Source organism: Pyxicephalus adspersus, chromosome 5, assembly GCF_032062135.1.
Source record: "Pyxicephalus adspersus chromosome 5, UCB_Pads_2.0, whole genome shotgun sequence".
NCBI lineage: Eukaryota > Metazoa > Chordata > Amphibia > Anura > Pyxicephalidae > Pyxicephalus > Pyxicephalus adspersus.
The window spans coordinates 41,658,912-41,682,301 of NC_092862.1; the positions used below are offsets into that span (position 1 = coordinate 41,658,912).

At 36.4% G+C, this 23,390-nt stretch overlaps 1 protein-coding gene across 1 annotated transcript; it reads right to left on the reverse strand.

The window, feature by feature from the left end:
• Positions 1-263: 263 nt before the first annotated feature.
• On the reverse strand, positions 264-23,173 carry RNF125 (ring finger protein 125). The gene is made up of 6 exons (XM_072411278.1): positions 22,946-23,173; positions 10,504-10,657; positions 9,728-9,822; positions 8,809-8,908; positions 6,083-6,187; positions 264-5,273 (listed from the first exon to the last, which is right to left on the reverse strand). The coding sequence occupies exons 1-6, from the start codon at positions 23,077-23,079 to the stop codon at positions 5,187-5,189; spliced, it is 675 nt and encodes a 224-aa protein (XP_072267379.1). The 5' UTR covers positions 23,080-23,173; the 3' UTR covers positions 264-5,186.
• Positions 23,174-23,390: the final 217 nt, after the last annotated feature.

Genomic DNA, 23,390 nt, shown 5'->3' on the forward strand with positions numbered 1-23,390 from the left:
GATTTATGTATGGAGGGGACTACATCCAGTTTTTCCACTTTTCCACTGTCATCATCCCTGAGAATTGCCATGAGCCTCTGGCACACATACAAGTAGACAGGACATGGCTGGCATGCACACAGGGTGAAAATCTATATTTTCTACAAGCAAAAAAACAAGGCAATTGTTTGCACGTGGCATTCTCAATGTCTTCTAATTTACTTGCACAGTAATATGGCCTGCAGGTGACTCTCGTGTAAACAAAACACAAACAACATACAAAATATTTTATGAAATCAACTTTATTAAGTGAAATTTCAAAGTTAGGGCTAAAAATTGGAAATAGAGAATATAAAACAAGTGACATAGTTACAAGAATAGTAAAAATGTGTTACATTAAAAATCTTTATTTATCAAACCACAAACATTTTTTTATAAACCAACAACTGTTTCATTTACAGAGCTTACCTAATATACATATCTACATTGCATTAAGTGAACCATAATGCTAATTTCAGATGTTTGATCTAAAATGATAGCCATGCCCGGGCACCCCAATAGAACTGGTGATGCACCTTGGAGAGGTTTTCTAGAGTTACCATAAGCATTATACAAACACTGAGTTGTATGGTTGTGCGCACCGCACTGCAAAGGATTATGGACCATCCCAGTCCTCCAACAACCACAATGTAACCGCATATTTCAACCACCGCTCACTGCAGTTGGAAAGCATCCCCATTCAAGTCAATGGATGCATCGATCAAGGGAGGCCAAAAGCTATGTTGCACCCAGGAACCCCTCCATAAACCACTACAACAGAAATGCAACTGTGTGCAAACACATGCACAAAAAGTATGCAGCGGTCAGGAGTGGTTTACAGCATGTCTGAAATTAGCTTTAATTAGTGGTATGTATTGGTCTGATGATTGCAGAACTTAACAAAAAGTGAATACAAATGTGACTTTCCAGATATTGTGGAAGAATTTGTCCTCATGTTCCAGCATGAACTGACAAAAATCCCACCACTGTATCATATAAGAATAGGGTTGGCATACCCAGCAACTAATAAAGTCTGACTTGATCATAGGAATTGGGGCTCATTTTTGAAATTTGGAATATAACCAAGCAAAAATAGTATGATCCTATAGCTGAACTACCCATGTGATTACAGATCTTTATGGTCACACTATTTCAGCATTGTAAAATAGTAAAATAGCACCTGTCCCTAGAAAAGAGAGCTTGAACATAGCTTAAGTACAGCGTACTAATATTAGTATTACCATTTTGCAGCTAATTGTCTGGTTTTAGCTTCTAATATAACACAGCTTAAATCTGGGTACAGTGATGGTAAAGCACCTGTGCAGCATTTAGAAAAGAGTATGCATTGTGTCCGATTTATTGAACTCTCCAAGACAGGAGAATATAGGCTATCATGAGAAAACCTAGGTGATCCAACAAATATGGAATGAATCTGTATCTGACCCGAAATTGTAAACATCAGCCAACTAATAGCAAACAATTTTAGGAAATCCATTACAGGTTTTTTGGATCAACCAGGTTCCAAACTTAGAGACCTTTGATAAATCAGGCCCATTCTGTGCAGCTGTATTGGGAACATAGCCTGGTAAATTAAAAACAAAAGATACAGGCTCTATGGCTGTCATGCCTTATATTGCTTTATTGGTGATTTAAATAAATGTTGCCAAAACCAGTGATCTTCTATTGCTAATGACTCATGAAAAGCAGCATGAATTTCAAGCATAGCCTAATAGTGCCATAGCCATGTAAATTGTCCACTATAATGATGGCCATACATATGGCAATTTTTACGGAAATTGCTGAATGAACTATAGCAACCTACTATCATCAGTTTCTATCACTGCAGTAACTGTTGAGAAAGATTGATCCTGAAATTAGAATGAGGTAAATTATGTGTTTTTTATGAGAAACTTGCCCTATTTCCTCCACTTTTCAAGTCAGTCCCTATAAAAATATAAGTAGCTAATCATGCCAAGCATTATTAAAAAAATGTGCATCATTTTTTATTCTTTTTTTCAGTTTTTATCCTTATAAATGACATTTTATACTATTACAAAATATTATGATTATACAAAGGCACACATAATAATATTATTTCTTCAATAATAATCATTAATCCTGAGGCCAACAGGATGATTGCTCAGTAGTTGACATTTCAGATATATAGTTATATTTTAATAAACGTTTCTTTTAGATATTTATTCCTTATAGATATTATCTTTCATGTACGCAGTAGTCAATGATCATAATAAAAATGAACCCCAGGCAGATATAAAAGGCATAAATGTCTGTCTGTAATATTTAATCATAACTGTATGTATTTTAACTGCAAAAAATGCCTGAATGGATTTGGCTTCTAGTGGTCCCGGTGCAGCTGAGCTCAGGGAGGGGAAAAGCCCCACATATAGCCAATCAGGTGTGCAGCAGTGCAAGAAGCATACTGATTGGAGAGAAGAATGACAATGGCATTACCTTTAGTTTGCTGCTTTTCCTTGTCCAGTCACAAGGTGAGGGTGGGAGTGTGGAGGAGACTTGTAAGTAAAATGCAAACTGTAGCTAGGGAAAAGATCGGGACCCTCACTCATTGATTAACAGAAGTAGAAATCCTCTGATAAGTAAAGCAGCATTTATATTAGCATTTTATTCTTGTACTTAGCTGCTCACCTACAGTTCAGCTTTAATTAACGTTGGCTATAGATATACTAGAACATTCTCGTTGTTGCAGCACTAAAATTAAGCTGAATATATTTTACAACTCCTAAAAACATTTTAATCTGTAGCCTGAGATATAGAATTGGCATAATATATATCTTCAGATACTTTCCACAGAGATTATATGGTGCTTGGGTCCCCTCTGCATAATCCACCCACTAAACAATCCATTTTTTTATTTTATGTAGGCATGACCTCTTATATCACACCTTGCCATGAATCTCTGTTTTCTTGGCACCACCAGCATTAGATCTAGAAAACAGTTATTCAGAATCCACAGATAGCATACAGAGCAGTTTTTACCGAATTTCTCACCCTACATCATGACCGCTTTATCCTGATGTAAGGGATGCAGCACAAAGATGTAGATTCTAGATGGGATCAAAGCCTGACACTTCAATAAGAGCAGCGTCCAGTCAACATGATCTAATATAGGCACTGAAAAGATAAAACCACTAACATGGCACACAGTCCAAAATGGCACAAGCTGGAAGTATATGCCACGTGTTTTATACATTTTTGCAGCATTTACTATTAGGCTCATTGTTATTCTCTTTTCTCTTGTACTAATATAAAATACAGCAACAACAACATTGGAAGAAAGTTATAAGCTATTTACTGCAATAAATGTATCTGAATGTTAGTGTTGCTTGAAGCAATATTAGAGATTTTATTAAAAAAAAGAGAATACCATAAATTATCTGTTAAGTGGACACAACATCCACTAAAAGCCCCTTGAAGGTTTTATATTTTAAACACGGTCAACTTTTATATTTAATGGCTATTTCCTTTGCACTTACATATAGACTAATGATTGAACGGCAGAAAGTCTCCATATGTTAATGGTTTCATAAAACTGTTCTCTTTTTTGCACATGTGTAACTGGGATTATTTGTACAAAAAAATGCTAAATAACAGTATATTCATTAGAAACAAGATCTTACTAAACAAACATTTTTGTGCTGCATTTTATAAATTAAACCAGACTTATATTTTGTTGGTTGATCGATGCCTGAAAGTTTAGGTACAGATTCAATGTTTAGAGATTTTCTTCCTTATAACATATTTATATAAAAATTAATACGAAGTTAGAATTGCGGCACAGATATGGTTACAATATAGAAAAGTTCTAAATGTATTTAATGAAATCTTTACAAGACATGAAAAAAAAATTCATTACACGTTTCAACTTAAAAAAACTGAGATAAACTGAAACAAGGGGGGCTTTAACGAATTGCAATATTATATTGAACTATTAGGTCTTGCAGTCATTATTTTTACCTGTCATCCATGTTCCATCTTTGAAGAATTACTTATTTCAAAATTTTTTTGCAATACACCACACTGGTCTATCTTACAAAGACTAGGAGGATTCTGAGCAAGTTTTCCTTCAGAACTTAGAAACCCCCCATAATTTAGATGCCAGGCACCCATTTCACCTCTTGCCACATGTCTATAGGCAGACACTGCCAGACACCATCAGCCATCAGGTTTAGAAATAAAAAATGATCAGTCATGATGGAATGATTGCTACTTTTTATCCTTGAAAGGCTGACGCAAAGGGTGTCATGGGTACACTCCCATCCTGCCTTCACAACATAAACACAAATGCTTTGTTGCACATGAATGTTTATGATGCTACCAGATGACCGTGAAACCCTTAGGGCAGATAGATCGTGCCTGCACATCCAACTGTCCCATAAAGTTTACTGCCTGCATTTATCCTTCTATAGCCAGCTCTATATTTCAATGCTTTCCAACATTTTAGAGTGGATACACTTACTGGCACACATCTACATGAATTTGATTTGGAAAATGAATTACAATAAATAGCGAGCGAACATAAATAAATAGTAAATACGGAAGATTTGTTGCACTTGCACGTACTTTATGTCTATATACAATCCTACTGTGTCTTTTTTGCTTTCAGCTTACTGTACTTGGGTTTTCTTTAGACACATTTAGGTTAGTGGCTGGACACAAATGTGATCTGACATAAGTGTTGAGAATCATTGGCCTTGTAAGCGACAGTAGTCTACACATTGATGATGTGAAAGATTCTGGGTCACTTGCTTGATGTGTATGTATCTGCTGCAGAAATGTTATTTAAGTCTCAGAAGCATAAGTAGGACAAACTGAAGACGTCTCTTGGAAACCAAGCATGCGGTACTAGCCAGCCATGTTTTTTAGTTCCACATTAGAGATACTTTGCCTACTTCTGCTCTAAATAAACATTAACAACTCTTAGAGGTACAACTAAAGACTTCCAGTTCTGATCACAACAAAATATAACCTCTTTTAAACGCACAACTACCAGTTGCGTTGTGTTACAGTCTTCTTTAAGCACAATAAGTTGCTGGAAAGAAAGATGTTGCGTCTTCATTGGTAAATACCAAAACATATCCCGAAATCTTCAAAGCACCTCATTGATGATCCTGATTCTTTCTCAATGATGGTTAGGATCTGTCAGTGTGCCTTATGTAGTGTATCATGGAGAGATCTAGAACTCTTTCAATAAGAGCCTCTTCCACTATGTTTATATCCTATGATAAAAAAAACAGAACCCCCAGTTAGAATACAGAACTGATAAAAACTCATATCATAGAACATGTAACCTTTGGTCCTTTCTGATTATTCTTTCTTGGAATACTAACAGCTGTTAAAATGTAAATACTTTACCTAAGATTTATTTTGGTGCCAATCATTTGACTAAATGCCAGGGCACAAGTTACATGATTTCAGGGAGTATAGGGAATTATTAGGAAATTGATCTATACACAGTCCTGACTAGCTAGTGACTTTGTATCAGTAATGAGACTCCCGAAGATTACATGATCAATATATTTGTTATGTTACTGAAAAGAAGCTGAGACCAGAGGTTTCTCCTCAAAGGCTATATATTTGAAGTATCTCTACACTCAGGTAAAAACTAACTGAGAAAAGAAAACTAACTGAGCTCCTTTATTTAGGTAATGGTGTGTTGTAACTTATTACATTTTTGTTTTGAGGTTTAGGTATAAAATATTTGTATTGCCATCTGTTACAATACTGGTATATTAGTACAGTTTACCTGTAAGAAGTGGATTCACTGTACTAATCTAGTAGTACTAGTGAACTACAAAAAGACAAATGATGAATCTTGTGCTAACATTGGGATTTTCTGCATTAGCGGCTTTCAGACTGAAAGGTATCCAAACCCACAGTAAGGAGGCTTTTCATAATAGAACATCTCTAGGAAAAAAGTTCATGTATCTGTTTAAAACTTATACCACAGTGTCTAGGGGGAATCATTTCATAGGAACATTACAATTTGTTTCACCAAAAATATGGTAAAAACTTATTATAGACTTACAACATAATTGTCATAGTATTCTGAGTGTCTTTCATGAAGATGCTTAAGAAAATTTGAATTATAGCTAGGATCTCCTCCAGGCACCAGGTGACAAATTGGACAAACCTAAGAGGAAAGAAAAACAAATTACAATTGGTAGAATTACAATGGTAGGTATAAGAGACCCCAAAAGTAGATGTGAAAAAATCCAAATAGTAACTTTATAATTATGAATTATATTTTTGAAAATAGCTCATTAAGATCTCATGTGAATGCATTATTAGTATACAAGTGAACTTACTTTGCATTTAACCAATGTACACTTATCTGCCAATGACTGACTTAAAGCAAACCTTTCCTGAAAGAAACATGGGGGCTGCCAATGCTAACCAGTGTACTGGCTACTAACCCAGCTTTTACAATGTCCACACTCTATAATATTTTGTTCTCTTCGATGACCTGATCCAAGAATACAGATCACAAAAATTAGATTAATATCCATTTTCTGAATGCTTGTTCCAGGTTGGTGACAGGGTCATCAGACAGGGCCATTATCATGGCCAGCCAACTGGTTTTATGGACAACAAATTTCTGCAAGGGCAGCTTCATTGTTCTTACTATTGCTTGTTAGTATTTGGTTGGACTGCAAGGTTGCAGTTTTTCCTAAAGGATATGTAAACTTCCAAAATTAAAAACTGCTAAATTTTCCATTAAAATTGCTTTGTTATGAGGACGTATGTTGGAAGTACAGAACATGCTACCCCTATTTTATAGAGAGGAGAGGGATAGGTGCTCTGTAGTCCTGACAAAACCTGTCCTATGAAGGCAAAACTGCTATTTCATTGATATAGTACAGTAAGTTTTTTTTCACTCAAGGACAGAAAGTATATTATTAACGGGAAGAAAAATCTTAAAAAAGAGAGTTCATGTAGCCACCATATGAAGACTGGTTAGCTGAAATTAATATTATTTTTTGTTTCTTAGGAATACTTTAGTAAACCAAATTCATTTTATAAAAAAAGAGAAATTTCATGGATTGTAACTGCAGAGTCTATATTTTGTCATAAACAAAGTAAAAAATGCCACTCTTAGTGCGGTCGGAGTCATTTACTGTAACCTCATAAATAGAAGCTATTGAAGATTCATAACTAGTCATTTATTGTGGTTAGACACCCATGTGCTTGAAAATAATGATTAATATTCACTAAAACATAGTGTATCTATTATAGGAGTTGACTTTTGCCGATAAAACTAACTAAAACAATCAAAGTGTGTACAATTCAAGCTTTAAAAGTTGTTTACAACAACTGTGTTATATTGTATGAAGACTGGGAAGGAAACATTGGCTGTCTAGCGATTGTAATGGTCATCCTTCAGTATTTGATCATTTCTGTGTCACTAGCCCAAACATGTATGTAAATCAAGGGAGTGGGAGCAAAGCCTCATAACCCACATACTTGCTGTATGTTAGTTACTAAAGATCTGACGCTAGAAGATTGGCATTACAACCAGATGAACTTATATAGTGTATTTAGGCTTATTACCTCTGCCAGTAGCAAACTTCTGGTTCCTGGATGACAGTGCTCACTAACTATATTATATCAGGACTTTAGAAACAGGAAAGGACTACAGATACTTTTCTCTCTTCTTTTCTCCATAACATAGAGGTGAGAGATTCTATAGTTTTCATGGATCACTAAAATGATGTAACTTTTTTATTACGCTTACAAACAGATATAACAAAATGATTCCCATGTTAGATTTCAGATCAAGATTCAGATTTTTTTCAAAATCATTTTTATTGAGCAAAAAGTGTAACAAAACAAAGCGCCACAAGCATATATAAGGTGTTTACTGGGATGAATTATTATAAACAGACAAGGACAGATATTACATTGCCTAAAATACATTCAAACAGAGAACAGGGGTTGCCATTAAACAAACAAGAGCATCGGGGAATACCAACACACTTAGTTGCTCTGTTTTTTTATTATTAGGGATGGCTTCTAGAGAGGTTGTTGTTAGGGCTAAAATTGCCTCAACATAATCTCAATCTTGGCACAAGCCTCCAAACACCTCATATAAATGACCCTTACTGCAGGCATGACATTAGGGTTGGTGTACTAAAGAAGTAAAGGTCATTCACTTAGCAAACTGAATTATCAATCAGCAATGGATATTTTACTTTGTTTGATAAATGTGGTGAAAATTCATTTTTCAAATATTACTATTTACATACAAGGAAAAACATTTACTACGTTAAATTATTTAACTCTTGTAGAGTGACAATTCACTTTGACAAGACACTAGACTTCATAAGTAAATATTCTTAATGCACAGTCAATACAAAACAGATCATGAAACTTCTATTTGTGCTTGTCCCATGAATATAGGTTTTCTTTAAATCCCCAAAAAATGTGACCATGACCATATAGTATTATGAGATATAGAAAAAAAAGGTTTTATAGTTTTAAAAATAACCAAATATATAACATACTTTGAAAGAGTAGCCCATATGCAAACTAGAGCCTGACATTTCCAAAAATACTTTCTCCATAGACTTCATAGGGAAGGAGCAGAACATGGTAAACTCAAACTACAGCGTGTAAGCTGAGCCTGTTTCCTGTTTACTTCTGCTCAGCTATGAGATGCTGGATATGAGAAATGATCAATCAAATACTCAGATAAATTACTATCTAGTAACAACGCCCTGTAAGCAGCTGCTTTAGTGCTATGAAAATCCTTACCACTCGTCTTTCCTCGTCATTGTGGTAGGCAAAGCAGTGCTGCACTAGACCTTCTTCATCTAACTCCTCCGGGCAAAAGGGGCAGATATACGTGTCCACTCTGAAATAAAAAAGGGATTAGGTAAGACAAAAAAGTTACAGAACTGTAGAGATATCACAATTCAAAAACTATTGCTGTGCTTTCAAGCTAAGTCTTTAGCCTACCTTTATATTGTTCTTGACATTTTTACAATTTCTTACTAAACTCTAAAGCTCTGTTCATTGCCACATTGTACTTGAATATCCAACCACCAAATGCAATTTATGGGCACTCGCTGGATTCAAACCATGAACAATTTAACCAGGTAAAGTGACAAAGTAAAGTGTGCAAGTCACAAAAATGGTAGAAAAATGGAAGTGACCCCGAGCATTACAATTCTTGAGATCCTCCTGGAGTGTTTCAGCTTTGTTTTCATGAGTTGTATTTTGCAACAAAGCAATGTTGTTCTATGCACATCGGTTTATTCTATAAAGGAACAAACTAATGAATTCATTATTTTATTCATGCCAGTAATTTGCCTACAAAGAGTAAGGTTACATACAACTATTTCACATCTAGCAATGTAAATATAACTGGATACACAAACTGCAAATTTGTTATTTTTGTCTATGTCACAATGTCCTGTACCTGACTGCTATTATGGGACTACCTCCTTGCTGTCTAAAATATGTAATATGTACTGAGTTGGTAAACATTATTATATACCAAACCCTGAAACATTTGTATATTCAAGTCATGAATGTCATGTCATCAACATATGAATAGAATCCACATCAGAAATGCTTCTGTCCAACATTTATAAATAATTAGGATATCAGGAGTGATTTTCTTTAGTAGTAAATAATAGCACTGATAATTACAAGCACTAACATGACATACCTGCATGGTGTTTTTCCAAGCTCCACTAAAGGGCCATATTTTGTGATGTATTGCTGACACATATTCAGATGTGCTCTCATTTCACTCAGGCAAATCTAAAAATACAAAAGATAACTAGGTAAGAAAGACACACAAAAGTAACTTCACAATTTGCACTGAAAGATAAAAACAACAGATAGACAGGAAAGAATTAAGCAAAGGGAAGCTATTTGCTGTCCACCTTTTATTTCCATATAAGTCAAAAGCAATCAGAAATGGTCAGCATAGCTATTTTATGTACAAGAATTGAATAGTGAACAATCATTTCTTTTGAAACTTGACAAACAAATAATGAATATATATATATAATACAATATATATATAATATATAATACAATGCAGGACTAGCAGTCCTACACTCTACGACTTAATGTCAGTGAAGTCTAACTGGTCAGGCAACAGAAAGTGGCTAACATGAATCACCGTGGCAGATTGATGAATGACACTGGGGGACCATTGTACACATACCAGATTTCTGCCGAGATGAGCAAACCAGTTCGCCTTGAGTAACTATTAAGTGTACATAGCTTTACTTATTTCTTGTTTGAGAATACATTCCCTACTCATTAAACTGTGTTACTAGAATATAAAATAAATGTGGGGGAAATTGCTAAACTTTTTCAATATTTCATCTCTTTTTCCTATGATACCAATTTACTGTTATCATCATTTTATGTGTTATAATAAAACAACAACATTTTTTTTTCAAGAATAGTTTTAGATATGAATGCTTTTACCCTTTTTTCACATTCTTCACAGTTCTGAAAAACAGTCTTCATTTTCTTTACGATGTCCACAGCAGGCGTTCCTTCAGATGACAAATGGGTACGGCAATATGGACAAGCATACGCATTTCTCCTCAGACTAGCTTTTATACAAGTGTGGCAAAATCTAAAAGACAAGAAATAAAAAAAAATAACTGAAATGTACATAGCTGTGGGAAAGAATTGCAATATTGCCCATTACTGCATGGTAGATCACTTACCAAAAAATGGCTAAAAAAGTTTTCATGTGATTGGGATAATTACCCCTATAAATAATAACAATTAAAACAAAGCTGCTGAACCATCAATGTTCATTGTAACCTTTTTGAGTAAACTGTGCTGGCAGAGGGACAAAGCTTTCAAATAAGCCATTGCATCTACTGTGGACATAGGAGGGACCCTGTGATTCAATTTTTTTTTGGCACAGCCTTCCATTACTTTAGCTCCATGATCCCACTTCCCTGCAAAATCATACCTTGTGCTGCCTGATTTTACGCTCTGTTTTCTATCTGTGCCTGCTATATGTTAAACCAGGAAACCGAAAGATGATGGACATTCCCACACTGACACCAATAATACATTTAAAAGATTAAAACAGAGAACAGACTCATTGTGGCCACCTTTAAATTTAAAAAATTGTGTTTTTCCCTCGATAGCATGCAGTCTTTTTTTTAATATTATAGCTTCTCATAAACCACAAGTACAGTTTATCTTAGCCAAAAATTTTATAATATCACTTAATAATATAATTATACTAATCACTTCATCTACAGGTAACATCCTTTTGAGTTTTGATTAAATTTTGTATTGACAAGCAAATAAGAAAAACAAGCCATATGCTCAACTAATTGCGCAGATGTGCTAACAAACTATATCTTGTTCACACACTTTGTAGATAATTCTATTTTACTTACGATGCCCTATTGCTCAGTTTATAGTACAGATAGGGACAGTCTACATATAACACACCTACAGTTTAGTTGTTGGCCATAGCACAGCCATATTACCTTTATTTATTGTTCTGATAAAAGTTAATAATTACATATGAGAGTACTACTGACCTAGTTTTAACGTTCACAGCCTCAGTTGATCTGTACATAAAGTCAATCAAATTTGCTAAACATATCACTTTAGGATACAATAGTGGTATATAAATTACTGAAAGATTTACAATAATTTTACCCTGAGTGTTAAAAATATATGTCCTGTATTACCATACTCTATATCTTCACATAACCTGACTCCAAATAGTGTTTTCTACCAGTCAGATAATTCACTTCAACTAATATATGCACGTACACAACATCTGTCTTTTACAAACTTTAAAAACTGCCTAGAAACCCAGGCTGATGAATTTTGATTTACCACTGAATAGAAGCACAATTTATATTTGTCTTATATCAACAATATAGGCTGATGGTTGTGAGACATTAAAGCAGTTTTATTAATAATAAGCAATACAGCAATATATTCTCTGACTCCTTATGGGAGTCCTCTGGCTGCACTGGACTGCCCAGATTCTGAATTCTTTACTTTATCCATCTCCGCTTTAGAACATGCCTGGGCTGGATAAATTTTATTTATACATGTAATTTATAATTTATTAATGTTGGTTAGATACTATTATATCCTACTAATGGGAAATGGAAGCTCGGTTTACTGAAATCTCATACATTGGGGCTGATTTATTAACGCTCTCCAAGGCTGGAGAGGACACAATTTCATCAGTGAAGCTGGGTGATCCAGCTAACCCAGAACGGTTTTCTTAAAAGTCATCTGCTGTTTGTTAGCAAATGTTTTGAATCCTGGACCAGATCAGTTCCAGGTTTGCTGGATCACCCAGCTTCACTGATGAAAGTGTATCCTCTCCAGCCTTGGATGGCTTTAATAAATCAGGCCCATTGTAAGAATACAGAAAACAATGTCATTCTACAGTGCTCAACCCAGAAATTTTTTTAAGCTGGGTGGGTAGAAATTGTAGGTGAGTGGCAGCCCCTGTATTGTCACTAAATTCTTTGGTAACCACCCAAAAACAGCCGGGTGGGTGCTGAAAAGTGCCGGGTGGTGCACCCAGCTAAAAGGGCCTGGGGAGAACCCTGTTCTTTAATACCCACAAATGCTGTAAAAAAAACTTCTGCTAGTTCTAGGTTTCTGCATGATGTTCAGCATCTCTAGAAACAGTAAACCTTTCACACACAGACACGCAAGGGAACTAAAAATTAAAAACAGGTTTACGAGACATATAGGTCTGTATAAACTAATAATACCTATAGATATTGTGGCATCTCAGACTCAGGGGTCTGGGAAACTACTGGCTCTTTCTAACCTCTGCTTCTCAACTGCCTGTTAAATATTTTGTGGCATGCAAATCTCATCCTACACATTGTTTGCATTGTCATCCATTTCAGAATATAAGAATTTGAACCAGAGCTGTGAGTTTATTTGTCCACAAGCAGGTTTTTTACAGCTGGAATTTAAGTTTTTTTTTTATTTTACCAGCCTGCTGAAAGACTGTTTTGGGCAGGATGAGACATGGTAATCATAAGAATATTTTTGTTCTTTCCTATTTGTCCTAAGTAACCCAAAGGACATAGAAGAATAGGATGATATCATGTTGGGCACATGCCAGAAAAGTCAGGAAATAAATACAGTTCAAAACAACTTGTTACAGGCTTCCAACATCCAGGAACAATATTGATCCTAAACAACATAATTAGTAATAAGGAATATCGAGGCAGGTCAAGACAATAAAATATGTCTTCTACATCACAAAAAATTACTATTAATACAATAAATATTGAGAACAGTAGAATGTTTGCTTGGGAAGGTGGGGGGCAGTTGAATTTTTAGAAACGTGAGTGATTGCAGAAAAAGACCTAGTGGTCCATCAAGCCTGCTTTTTTAGTTATTTAGTGTTACAATTGACTGACTTACAACCTCCTCTGATCTGATCTAAACATCAACTAGTCTTTCTATTTAGGTATATTATTTATGTTAGTTGTGAACTTTTATCTTGCTAGTTTAGGGTTGTATCCATATGTTCTTCATCATAGCTTCTATTGAACATACCGCCCTTCCTGAACCACACCCTATTTATTATTCCCAAATTCACACCCTTAATTCATTTAAAGTTCATGCAGTCTCTCCTGACATATTCTATGCCTTTAGACCTTTCGCCTTATCCTATTATTCCTTTTTTTGTGGGAGATCTGCTTCCTCCTGCTTGTGATCCCTCCAGTCAACTACCCCACAGATCTGTTTGCTTTTTCAACTGCAAGGGTTAAGTCCTAGCTTCCAAAAGCTTTTTAAGAGATTATGAGGAACCAAACCCACTTCGCTGAAGTCAAGATAGGTTATGTCCGCAGCACCACCTTTGTCCAAAGCATTTGCAATATAGTAAAAATACAATAGGAATAGCTTGGTCATTGATATTTAGGAATGATTCAGTTAATTCTACTACTACAAATAATAAACTCCCTGGGCTGTTGTTCCCAGCTTCTTCCCTCCTACCTTTCTTCTGGATAGGTAAAATAAATGCTGCCCACCATTTATAAGCAACTTCTGTGACTGATGAGGAAGATCAGTTACCAGTCCAACAAGTATAGCTGAGACCTTGGAGAATGATGAGTAGCTTAAATCTAAGAAGAAGATTATCTTACAGTGTACTGCAGCATCTGCTCAGGTGACATGGACTACTCCGCATTCCCCAGGATATTTTACTGCAAGAAGATGACTTCTTTGCATTGCTATAAGTAGGTGAAAGATTGGTTTGCTATGTTTTTATTTTGTCCTATGGTTTCCTTTTTGCATTTATGCCGAAATAAAATAACGGGAAAGAGCTATATTGAATAAGCCAATCTTTCCTGAAATTGCAGTTCACCTTAATAATATTAATAATGAAATGTAAAATGTCATAAGTAAAAGCAAAAAACGACATAAAGTAATAAATAACATAGCTACACATCAGACTACTAAAGCTCATCTTCAAAAACTACAAATAAATTCAGACAATGTACCATAGCAACCAGGTTTTAGCTGTCATTTTCTGGATGATCACTATGATAAACCAATGTTTTCTACTACATTGCTATTTGAAATTTAACTCCACTGTTACCTTACTGATTTCACCGCCAGAACTGTATAAACCATTCATATTACAAAAGAATTCAGCAGCTATATCTTGGAGGTAGCTAAACATAATGTTCCAGGCTTGTGTTGAGAAGGGAAGCAGCTATATATATATATATATATATATATTCATATATATATATTTATGAAGTGCCCTGTAGTCATATGAAGGGTTAACCCCAATGCACCATTAAAAGTTGCCAAGGTCATGTACACAATTGATCACTGTGACTCTAATGCTTTTTACAGTCAAAAACAAGTTATCATTTATACAGGTTTGGAGTATAGCAATGACATTTATTTTAAGCTTTCTGGCTACGCAGGTATTAACAAGAAAATCTAATACAACATTCTACAAGTAAAAACAGGATAGAAGGTTTAGGCTAAGTTCAGCCAAGTGGTAAAAAACACGGCCTGTACTGCTCTTGGGCCCCTACAGACAAGCTTAAGGCACTGGAAGTGGTATCAGGCATTGACTGCTAGGCTTTCTCAGATTCTAAACGCTTCTGCAGGCATTTACTTTGTGGTACTGAAGCATAGTAAAAAAATAATCACTTTCCAGGCTCACAAACACTTATAAATATTTGCAAAAGTGGAAAATGGCAGTTTCCTATGAAGTATATGGAAGCAGTTGGGGAGGCAAAAAGCACAGTATTGCTGTTGCAAGCAAATGCCTAAAAAAAAGGTACAAGCCAAATCCAATAACACTAAAATTACCTTTTTTGCCAGCAGTCCACATACTTGAAAAAATAAATTTGTGTGAGCCTAGATCTGTGGTAAGAACACTAGTTAAAAGGATTTCATTTAAATAAAATAGTTTCCTTTGAGCATATGTATAAAAAAATGTACAGTGTCTTAACTGTGTTAAGTATTAACTCTTCCAAGTCACTATAGAATATTTAGATTATTCTAGTGTTGATAAAGTATGTAATAGACATACTGCGACATACTATGCTATGGCTAAAGCATCAGTCATGTTATCAAACAAGCAAATCGCAGCAAAAACAATTCAAAGTTCAACCTGTCAGTAGAACTTAAAGTTCAGCAGGTAAATTAGGATTAATTTGTAATCCATAATATCATCACTGAAGTAAAAAACTAAAGATGGGCTCAATAAATGCAGCAGCTGGATCTAAGCAGCCGGATTCTGCTACAGCTGGTTAAAAGCATTATGATAAGAGCAATAAACACTCCTGATTCCAAACATCTTTTACAACTGTACTTCAAAAGTCCGATAACAAATGAGTTTGCTTTGCTCTGAGATTTTTCTGTTTGTTGGATTTTTGGTGGGTCCTAATTTTTCTCTGTTCTGTTATGAAGAGTGGAGATTTTAAAAATACTTGGTGTGCTGTAATCAGGTCATGATGGCAGCAGAAACCAACACTTATTGGGGCAATATATCCCTGCTATCCATCTCTCAGAAACTGGCTGCTAGCTATGAAATCCATCAATTTATATCCAGTGATCTGAAAAGATCTGAAAGATCTAAGAATGGTATGCTAATACTGCATTGTACCATTTATTTTCAGATTTCTTGCAGTTTTAATTTTCAATAGCTATGCTTAGAAGTGAACAAAATAGTAAAAAAAACATTGGATCTGCGTACACACGTGCAATAAATGTCGTCGGAAATTAATGATCTACGACAGATCGTTCTATAATTGTTATATTTATAATAAAAAAAAAAAGTGCAAAATGACTGGCCAACGACCCAGATGAAAGAGGAATCTCGCTGGAAACGAACGACCGTCCCGGCGGATCTGATTGGGCGACGATTGTTCGCAATCTAGTGTGTGTGGTTGTTCAGTTATACACTTTCTCCTGTACATGTCACTTCCTGCATTGTTTGTACATGAACGATCGTATCCAGTGTGTATACATTATTGGTGGATTATATTTGAACGATCGCATTGTTACAGCATGTACAGAATTGTGCACAATACGATTGTTCAAAATAATTGTGAATAATCATTGATCATTCGTTTTTAAACGATAGTTAATGCACGTGTGTTCCTAGCCTAATTAGTACTAAAATACACACCCCTTTACCCTGTAAAAAAATTGCATACAATTATAAGAAATTCCTTTGGTTTTTTAGCATATTTAACAACATATATAAAAGGCAGATATTTGGAAGGTGCGCTGAATACCAAAAGAAGTGTTATTGTAACAGAAATCCCCTTTAATATTGTACATAAACAAGAAGTTGAAACTGCCACAATGTGTAAACTGAAAGGACATCTGCTAAACAGGCACCTCCATGCAATTACATTTGAAAAGCAAAATGTCCCCTTTAAGTAAACAGCCTAATGCCTTGCACAATCAACAAAAGGGAGGAACTTTGTCTCAGCAGGCAAAACAGGTTATCCTTTGCTGAACATTAAATTTTCCAATTTACATGGATCACATAAACTATGACACTGGACACATGAGAGGGAATTAGGGGGTGGCAAATGTAGACAGTTACTAACAGTAACATTTTTATCTTCCTTTTCAGGTGTAATTACAGGATATTCTATCTACATAATAGTTCTTTGATTCTACATTTTAGCTCTGCTTTATTGTGAATTTGTATGGGTGTTCCACATTTCATAAACCAAAATGAACTATTTTAAAGTATAATGCACTTTTTTGTAAAAGCTAGGGAGAAATATTTAGCACTGAGAAAAATACATACCACTCAAATCCAGTTAAGCGGTTTATTGCTTTTTGAGCTTCTACTTAATCTTTGCCCCCTGTTGAAAATTTTATGTTTTTGAACCCACAAACTTTTCACATGCTATCTACTATACACTAAATGCAAATATTTGCCTTCAGGAAATTTTACTTACAGAGAAGCATATCAAAACACACATATATATTAATATTATATATACAATAGTTTTTTTTCCTATGGCTTCCTAAAGTACAGGGATTTTGAAACAATCCAATTGTTAGAAGACATTGCTGCCATACTACATGCAAATCCACTAAGCACTTGGAGAAGTTATCTAACAAACCTAATTCAGTTTCTAAGCTGACCAGAAGTCATTTTTTTGGTTTTTATTTTAAACATGGTCAGAAAGTCACATATTTTGCATATTTTATACTCATTTATTATTATTACACAACATTTATTTAGTATCAACATATTCAGCAATGTTTTACAAAGTTCATAGTCGTGTCACTTTTATACCGTGAAATTTTAATATTCTTTTCATGGGTAACTTTAGATTGGCCATACAAGGCGTAACATAAACACACAATGGCCTCTATTTTTAAAGAAGGGATTCTGACATTCCCCTAAACCTTCCCTGGTGTGGAATCAACTACTGTTATAGAAACACATGGACCTGAAAGATCCTCCACCAGGGAATGTTTGAGGGAATGGTACATTCCCTGCTTTATATATAAAACACAATGTAATTAAAGTATTAGGAAAGTTAATCAAGTGACACCCAGTGTCGGAATGACAATAAACCCCAAGCTACATTTCCCAGCATCCGTGTGTTACAGTGGAAACCATGTGTCTGCATAAGGAGGGGGTAATTGTTGTTCCCAAAATATAGGTAGTAAGTTATTGTAAGACCTCTGACTGTTAATAGAAAACTAAAAGGTCACAAGTCTGTATGGAGAGGTGCACAGCTACAGACAACCATTGCTACACAATGGATTTTTGAATTTGAAAAGCTGATACCTATAATTTACACTAATCAACATGATTGATTTTAAAGCTACGTACACACGTCAGATTTTTATCGCCCGATAATCGGCATCGGCCAATTATCGGGCGAAAATCTGCCGTGTGTACAGTCGGTGTCGTCCATCGTCCGGACGACCGACCTGCCGGATCCACGGACGATGGACGACAGCCGATCGTAATGAAAGTGAAGGGGAGAGCGCGCAGCAGGGTGCCGCTCCGTCGCTCTCCCCCTCCCCTCTCCATAGAGCATGAACGGTGCTGTATGTACAGCACCGTTCATGCATCGTGCACTCCCTTGTCGTTGGAAAGGATTGTGAAAGATCCTTTCCAACGACAAAAATTGGCAGTGTGTACGCAGCTTAACTGCTCGCCTACCCCCTAAGGCTGCCTGCATTACATTACTATTTTTGTTTTATAACAACTTACAAAAACAAATCATTCATTTCCATTTATATTTAGACACATTACATTCCTCTTTAACTAAATAATCAGATTATACACATACTGAAAGAAAGAATTGTTTCTGAATGTTCCAAACATAATGTGCAAAATCGAATAAACCTTTCTAAGACCATGAGCCAATGTTTGCAGACTCTCTTCAGTGTTTGTAACAGATAAACAGATACAAAGTTCTATATGTGGTGACAATACCTTATTTGTATTCACACTTCAAGAATTGAAGATGTCCTTCATGTAACAAGTCAAAGGGTGCTCAGAAGAAGACAGTTCTTGGTCAGTTTGATTTGATAAAAAGAAGTTTTATGCAACACAGAAAATTCAGTATTTGATGGGATACCAAAATCAAGGGGAAATGTTTGTGATATTTACAGTAACAAATTAGTAGTAAGGACTATCTGGTATTGTAAGAACAAGTCGCTATTTGGAAAGATTCACAACTTTATTTATACTGGTGGCCACTGTCAATGGAACAGAAAGTAAGGGGAAATCATACCTCAAAGGAGGTAAAGGGGAATCTTTTAATGGAAACATTTGCTCCAAGAAACCACTAAGGGCCATGTCAGTCCCACTGGCTTCACTTCAGGTAAATTGGAGCTTGGAACCATTTTTGCATGTGAATGCGTAAGATGGGAGCTTGATTCCCAAAAGCAAAAAGTCACTTTTGCCCGTGGGGTTGCTGCTGAAAGAATTGTGCTGCAGCAGCATAAAAAAACTGGTTAACTTGTGGTGCAGTTTGTGGCTCATGGGCAAACAGTAGCAGTTTGCAGTGGGCCCATGAGCAGGCAACCGTGCAGTTTCACAATGTCAAAAAAGCCCTAAAAGGGGAAATCTTCTCACTTTGGAGGATTTGCACTAGCTTCGTGTTGCGTCTATGGGTCAGCAAGTGGAGGAAGATATCCCCAATGCTAAAAAAATTACCTATATACAAAAACAAAAGTTTGTGTTTTCATACACTTTACCAGGGCAGTCAAGGCACACTGTTTTAAAGTGTTCTGAAGATTAATAAGCATTACCATGTGGCAATAGATTTGTATTTTACTCCTAAAGTCCTGTTTTTCATTGTTTACACAGCTTTTCACATTTGTCAAACACTGAGCACACATCCTGTTATCCTTGCAGCTAACAATTCTACTTTCTAACAGACACAGGAAGAGGAGGTCACTGTGCTGATTAAGTTACCCAAAGTCATGTGATGTAGGACTACATCTATCTTTCTTACCCTTGCTGCACACTGATCTGCTTTTGTGAATTTAGCTGGACTCCAGAGGTTGCAGGAAGATATGAATGAGGAAATTCAGCCTGGGCTACACAGATATGCCACTTATCTCCAATCCACACAGAGGAATTTCTAACTCTGCCAAATTGATCATATCAAGCTCACTCCCCCAAAGCTCAGGTTAGGAAGCCTAATTAGTATTATACTATCAGCCTGAAAGTATACATGGAGTTAAACTGATTCCCCCTCTGAAAAGATAGTGGAGCCTCAGGCACCATCCCTTCCCTTTCTTTTCATAATGCTGCTATAGTCTGTAATTGTTTCTCTGCTAATGTACACTTTCCTTTATTTCAAGTATGTTTAGGGAAACTGCTGTCCATGCATCTGAATGCACTCAGGCCTGCCAAAAGTCTGCATTGTGCTATCACATTGGAAAGTGATATATGTTCCTTCCATACATCTTGAAGTTGAAATGTGACTGGTTTTGGCACTATAAGGAAGGAGACAAGAACCTAAAGGTAACACCTGGTGCATGCTGCCCACTATCCTGTAGAGCAGGGCTCTGTTTAAAATATATTTAGCACAGCTAAAGTTTACTTTAAATTAAACATGCACTTTGAGCAAGAAGGACAAAGCAACAGGTTCACTATTGTTCACCTCTTCAGCTGCACATATGCAAGTGTCTGCACAAACCTTCTTATGGGGCCTGATTTATTAAAGCTCTCCAAGGCTGGAAAGGATACACTTTCTTCAGTGAAGTTGGGTGATCCAGCAAACCTGGAATGGATCTGGTCCAGGATTGAAAACATTTGCAAATTGCTTTGAAAAAATCCATTCCAGGTTTGCTGGATCACCCAGTTTCACTGAAGAAATTGTATCTTCTCCAGCTTTGGAGAGCTTTAATAAATGGTGGCCATAGTCTCAGCATTGTTCTATTCAGCCATTGGAAGTAAAACAAGGAAGATCAGGATCCTTACACATGAATAAGGACCCCGTTCCCATGTAACACTGCTGCCTGCCTAAATGGCACATATGAAGAAGTTTACTAAACGTTCCCACCTCCTAGATTGTAAGCTCTTCTGGGCAGGGTCCTCTCTTCCTGTGTCACTGTCTGTCATTTGCAACCCCTATTTAATGTACAACGCTGTGTAATATGTTGGTGCTATATAGATCCTGTTTATTAATAATAAAGAAGGTGTCACATAATAATAAAGAAGGTGGGAGACTGAAGTGAAGATATGTAAGTGCTGCTGAGAAAGGCAATAGTTACATGAATCTTGCTTTGTGCTCAGGTTCTTTTTAAGCTGCCCTTCGCTCATAACTGACATGACTAGCCTTTATGGCAAGCTGTCTTATTCCATAAACCTGTAAGTGTAGCTCTTCCTAACTAACCTGACTGGTTGCTCATTTAACCCAACAAAGTTAGCTATTTGGGATACACAGACAAACTACTGACAGCAGCTACCGTAAAACAGGCAACCTGTCATCCCATGTTTACACAGACTATCAGATCCAATCTACACAACAACTACAATACAATCAGCAAACATTAGACATGATGCTGTCACCCATTTCCCAGGACAAGCAGCAGGAGTGCAGCATATGTGACCAGCTTAAGTGAATTAGAATAAACAAAGCACCATGTGGCTGGCTTCTTTGTGTCCCAGCCCCCACATACACACAGAGCACCCTTGTGTCTCCAGCAAATATTCATATTTATTTCTATGGCATCATCCTTAGTCACTCTGTTCTCCCACTCTCATTGTTTTGCTTCAGGAAACCGACCATGTTTTTGTTCATGTGATGTAATTTCCTTACTTTAACAACAATCACATTTAGAGCAAGCTAAAAGGAAATTCACACAAATCATCTGCAACTCAATACCTGTGGAATATGTCAACAGGATGGACACAACAGCTGTCCCACCAGAAAACTTTACTAAACTTTTCAAAGAGCCCCTTTGTTTAAGTGACCCCAAATAGCATTGCAGACTTTCAGAAGTTTAAGCATTGGAACACTGCATGGTGAACACAACTGCAGCTACAAAGTTAAATAGTCAACAAAAATGTGGATGTTTTTAAGAATAATTTAAAACAAATGTTCTTGTATACAAATACAAAGATGTCAATATAAAAATACAAAGATGTCTATATAAAAATGCAAAGATGTCTATATGTATATAAATACAAAGATGTCAACATAAAAATACAAAGATGTCAGTATACAAAAAGATGTCTATATATAAATACAACAATGTTCATGTATACAAGTTATAAGGAACCTTTCTGTTTGCAGTAACTGTCTGTTGAATGTACTGAAGTCTACAACTGTGTAAGCCTGGAAAGTGATGTGTTTGTATGGAGTGTACTGATAGCTAAACAAACAACATCCACCCTCCATTAGCAGAACAAGTGATGCAGATGTTTATCTCAGATGACACAAGTGACAGATGACAATGGCTCCACTGGAATAGACTGAAATCTATCAATAAGGATGACCAGATATTACAAACCATCTTCATGTGATACAACAATGTGTCTTATAACAAGTCAGCAACCAGCTGGAGTTTCTTTGATGAAGGTGAACTGAGAAGTGGCACTTGGCTTTCTGAATAGTTGGATTTTAGCAGAAAGAGTTATGTTCTGCAGGGAATGTGGGTCAGTGCTGTGTTGTGGGCCAGCATGTCCAGTAATACACACAGTACAGAACAAAGAACCTAGCTGTGCCTGCATGGCCTGTGACTGCAGACAAAGGAAGGGGATTCCTCGTATGGTCACTAGTCCAAGCATGTCCAGCAGGAGAATGGAAGGAGTGGGGGGATTTAGGAAATGTTAGAATACTGCAATAAAGTTGATAAAGTAGTCCTATAAACAGAAATGGAGAATAATATAGAGATAACTTCTGATGGCTAACTTAGGAAATAAACTTACACATGACCACATCGTGTCCTCATCGGGCGGTTGAGGACCTCCAGGCACACGGCACAGTCATAGCTGGGGTTGGGGTCTTCCATGGCCAGGGCTTTGTGGTCTCTGCTCCCATCGTTACTGAGTACGGATCCCATGATTACAGTGCTGGCAGCGGGTACAGTGCCGGGAAGTGTCCGCACACTCAGCTTTATCACCGTCTGCAGGAGAACAGCTCGGGTTACAGCTGGGAACTGCGCGGACCAATCACAGGCGCCAGCTATTGTAGGGAAGCAGCATGTGCTCAGAGCCAGGACTAAGTACACAGCATGGGAGCAGAAAGCTGACACTGGGGGGGACACTGCAATATGGGAGCAGAAAGCTGACACTGGGGGCCACTGCAATATGGGAGCAGAAATATGACACTGGGGGGCCACTGCAATATGGGAGCAGAAATATGACACTGGGG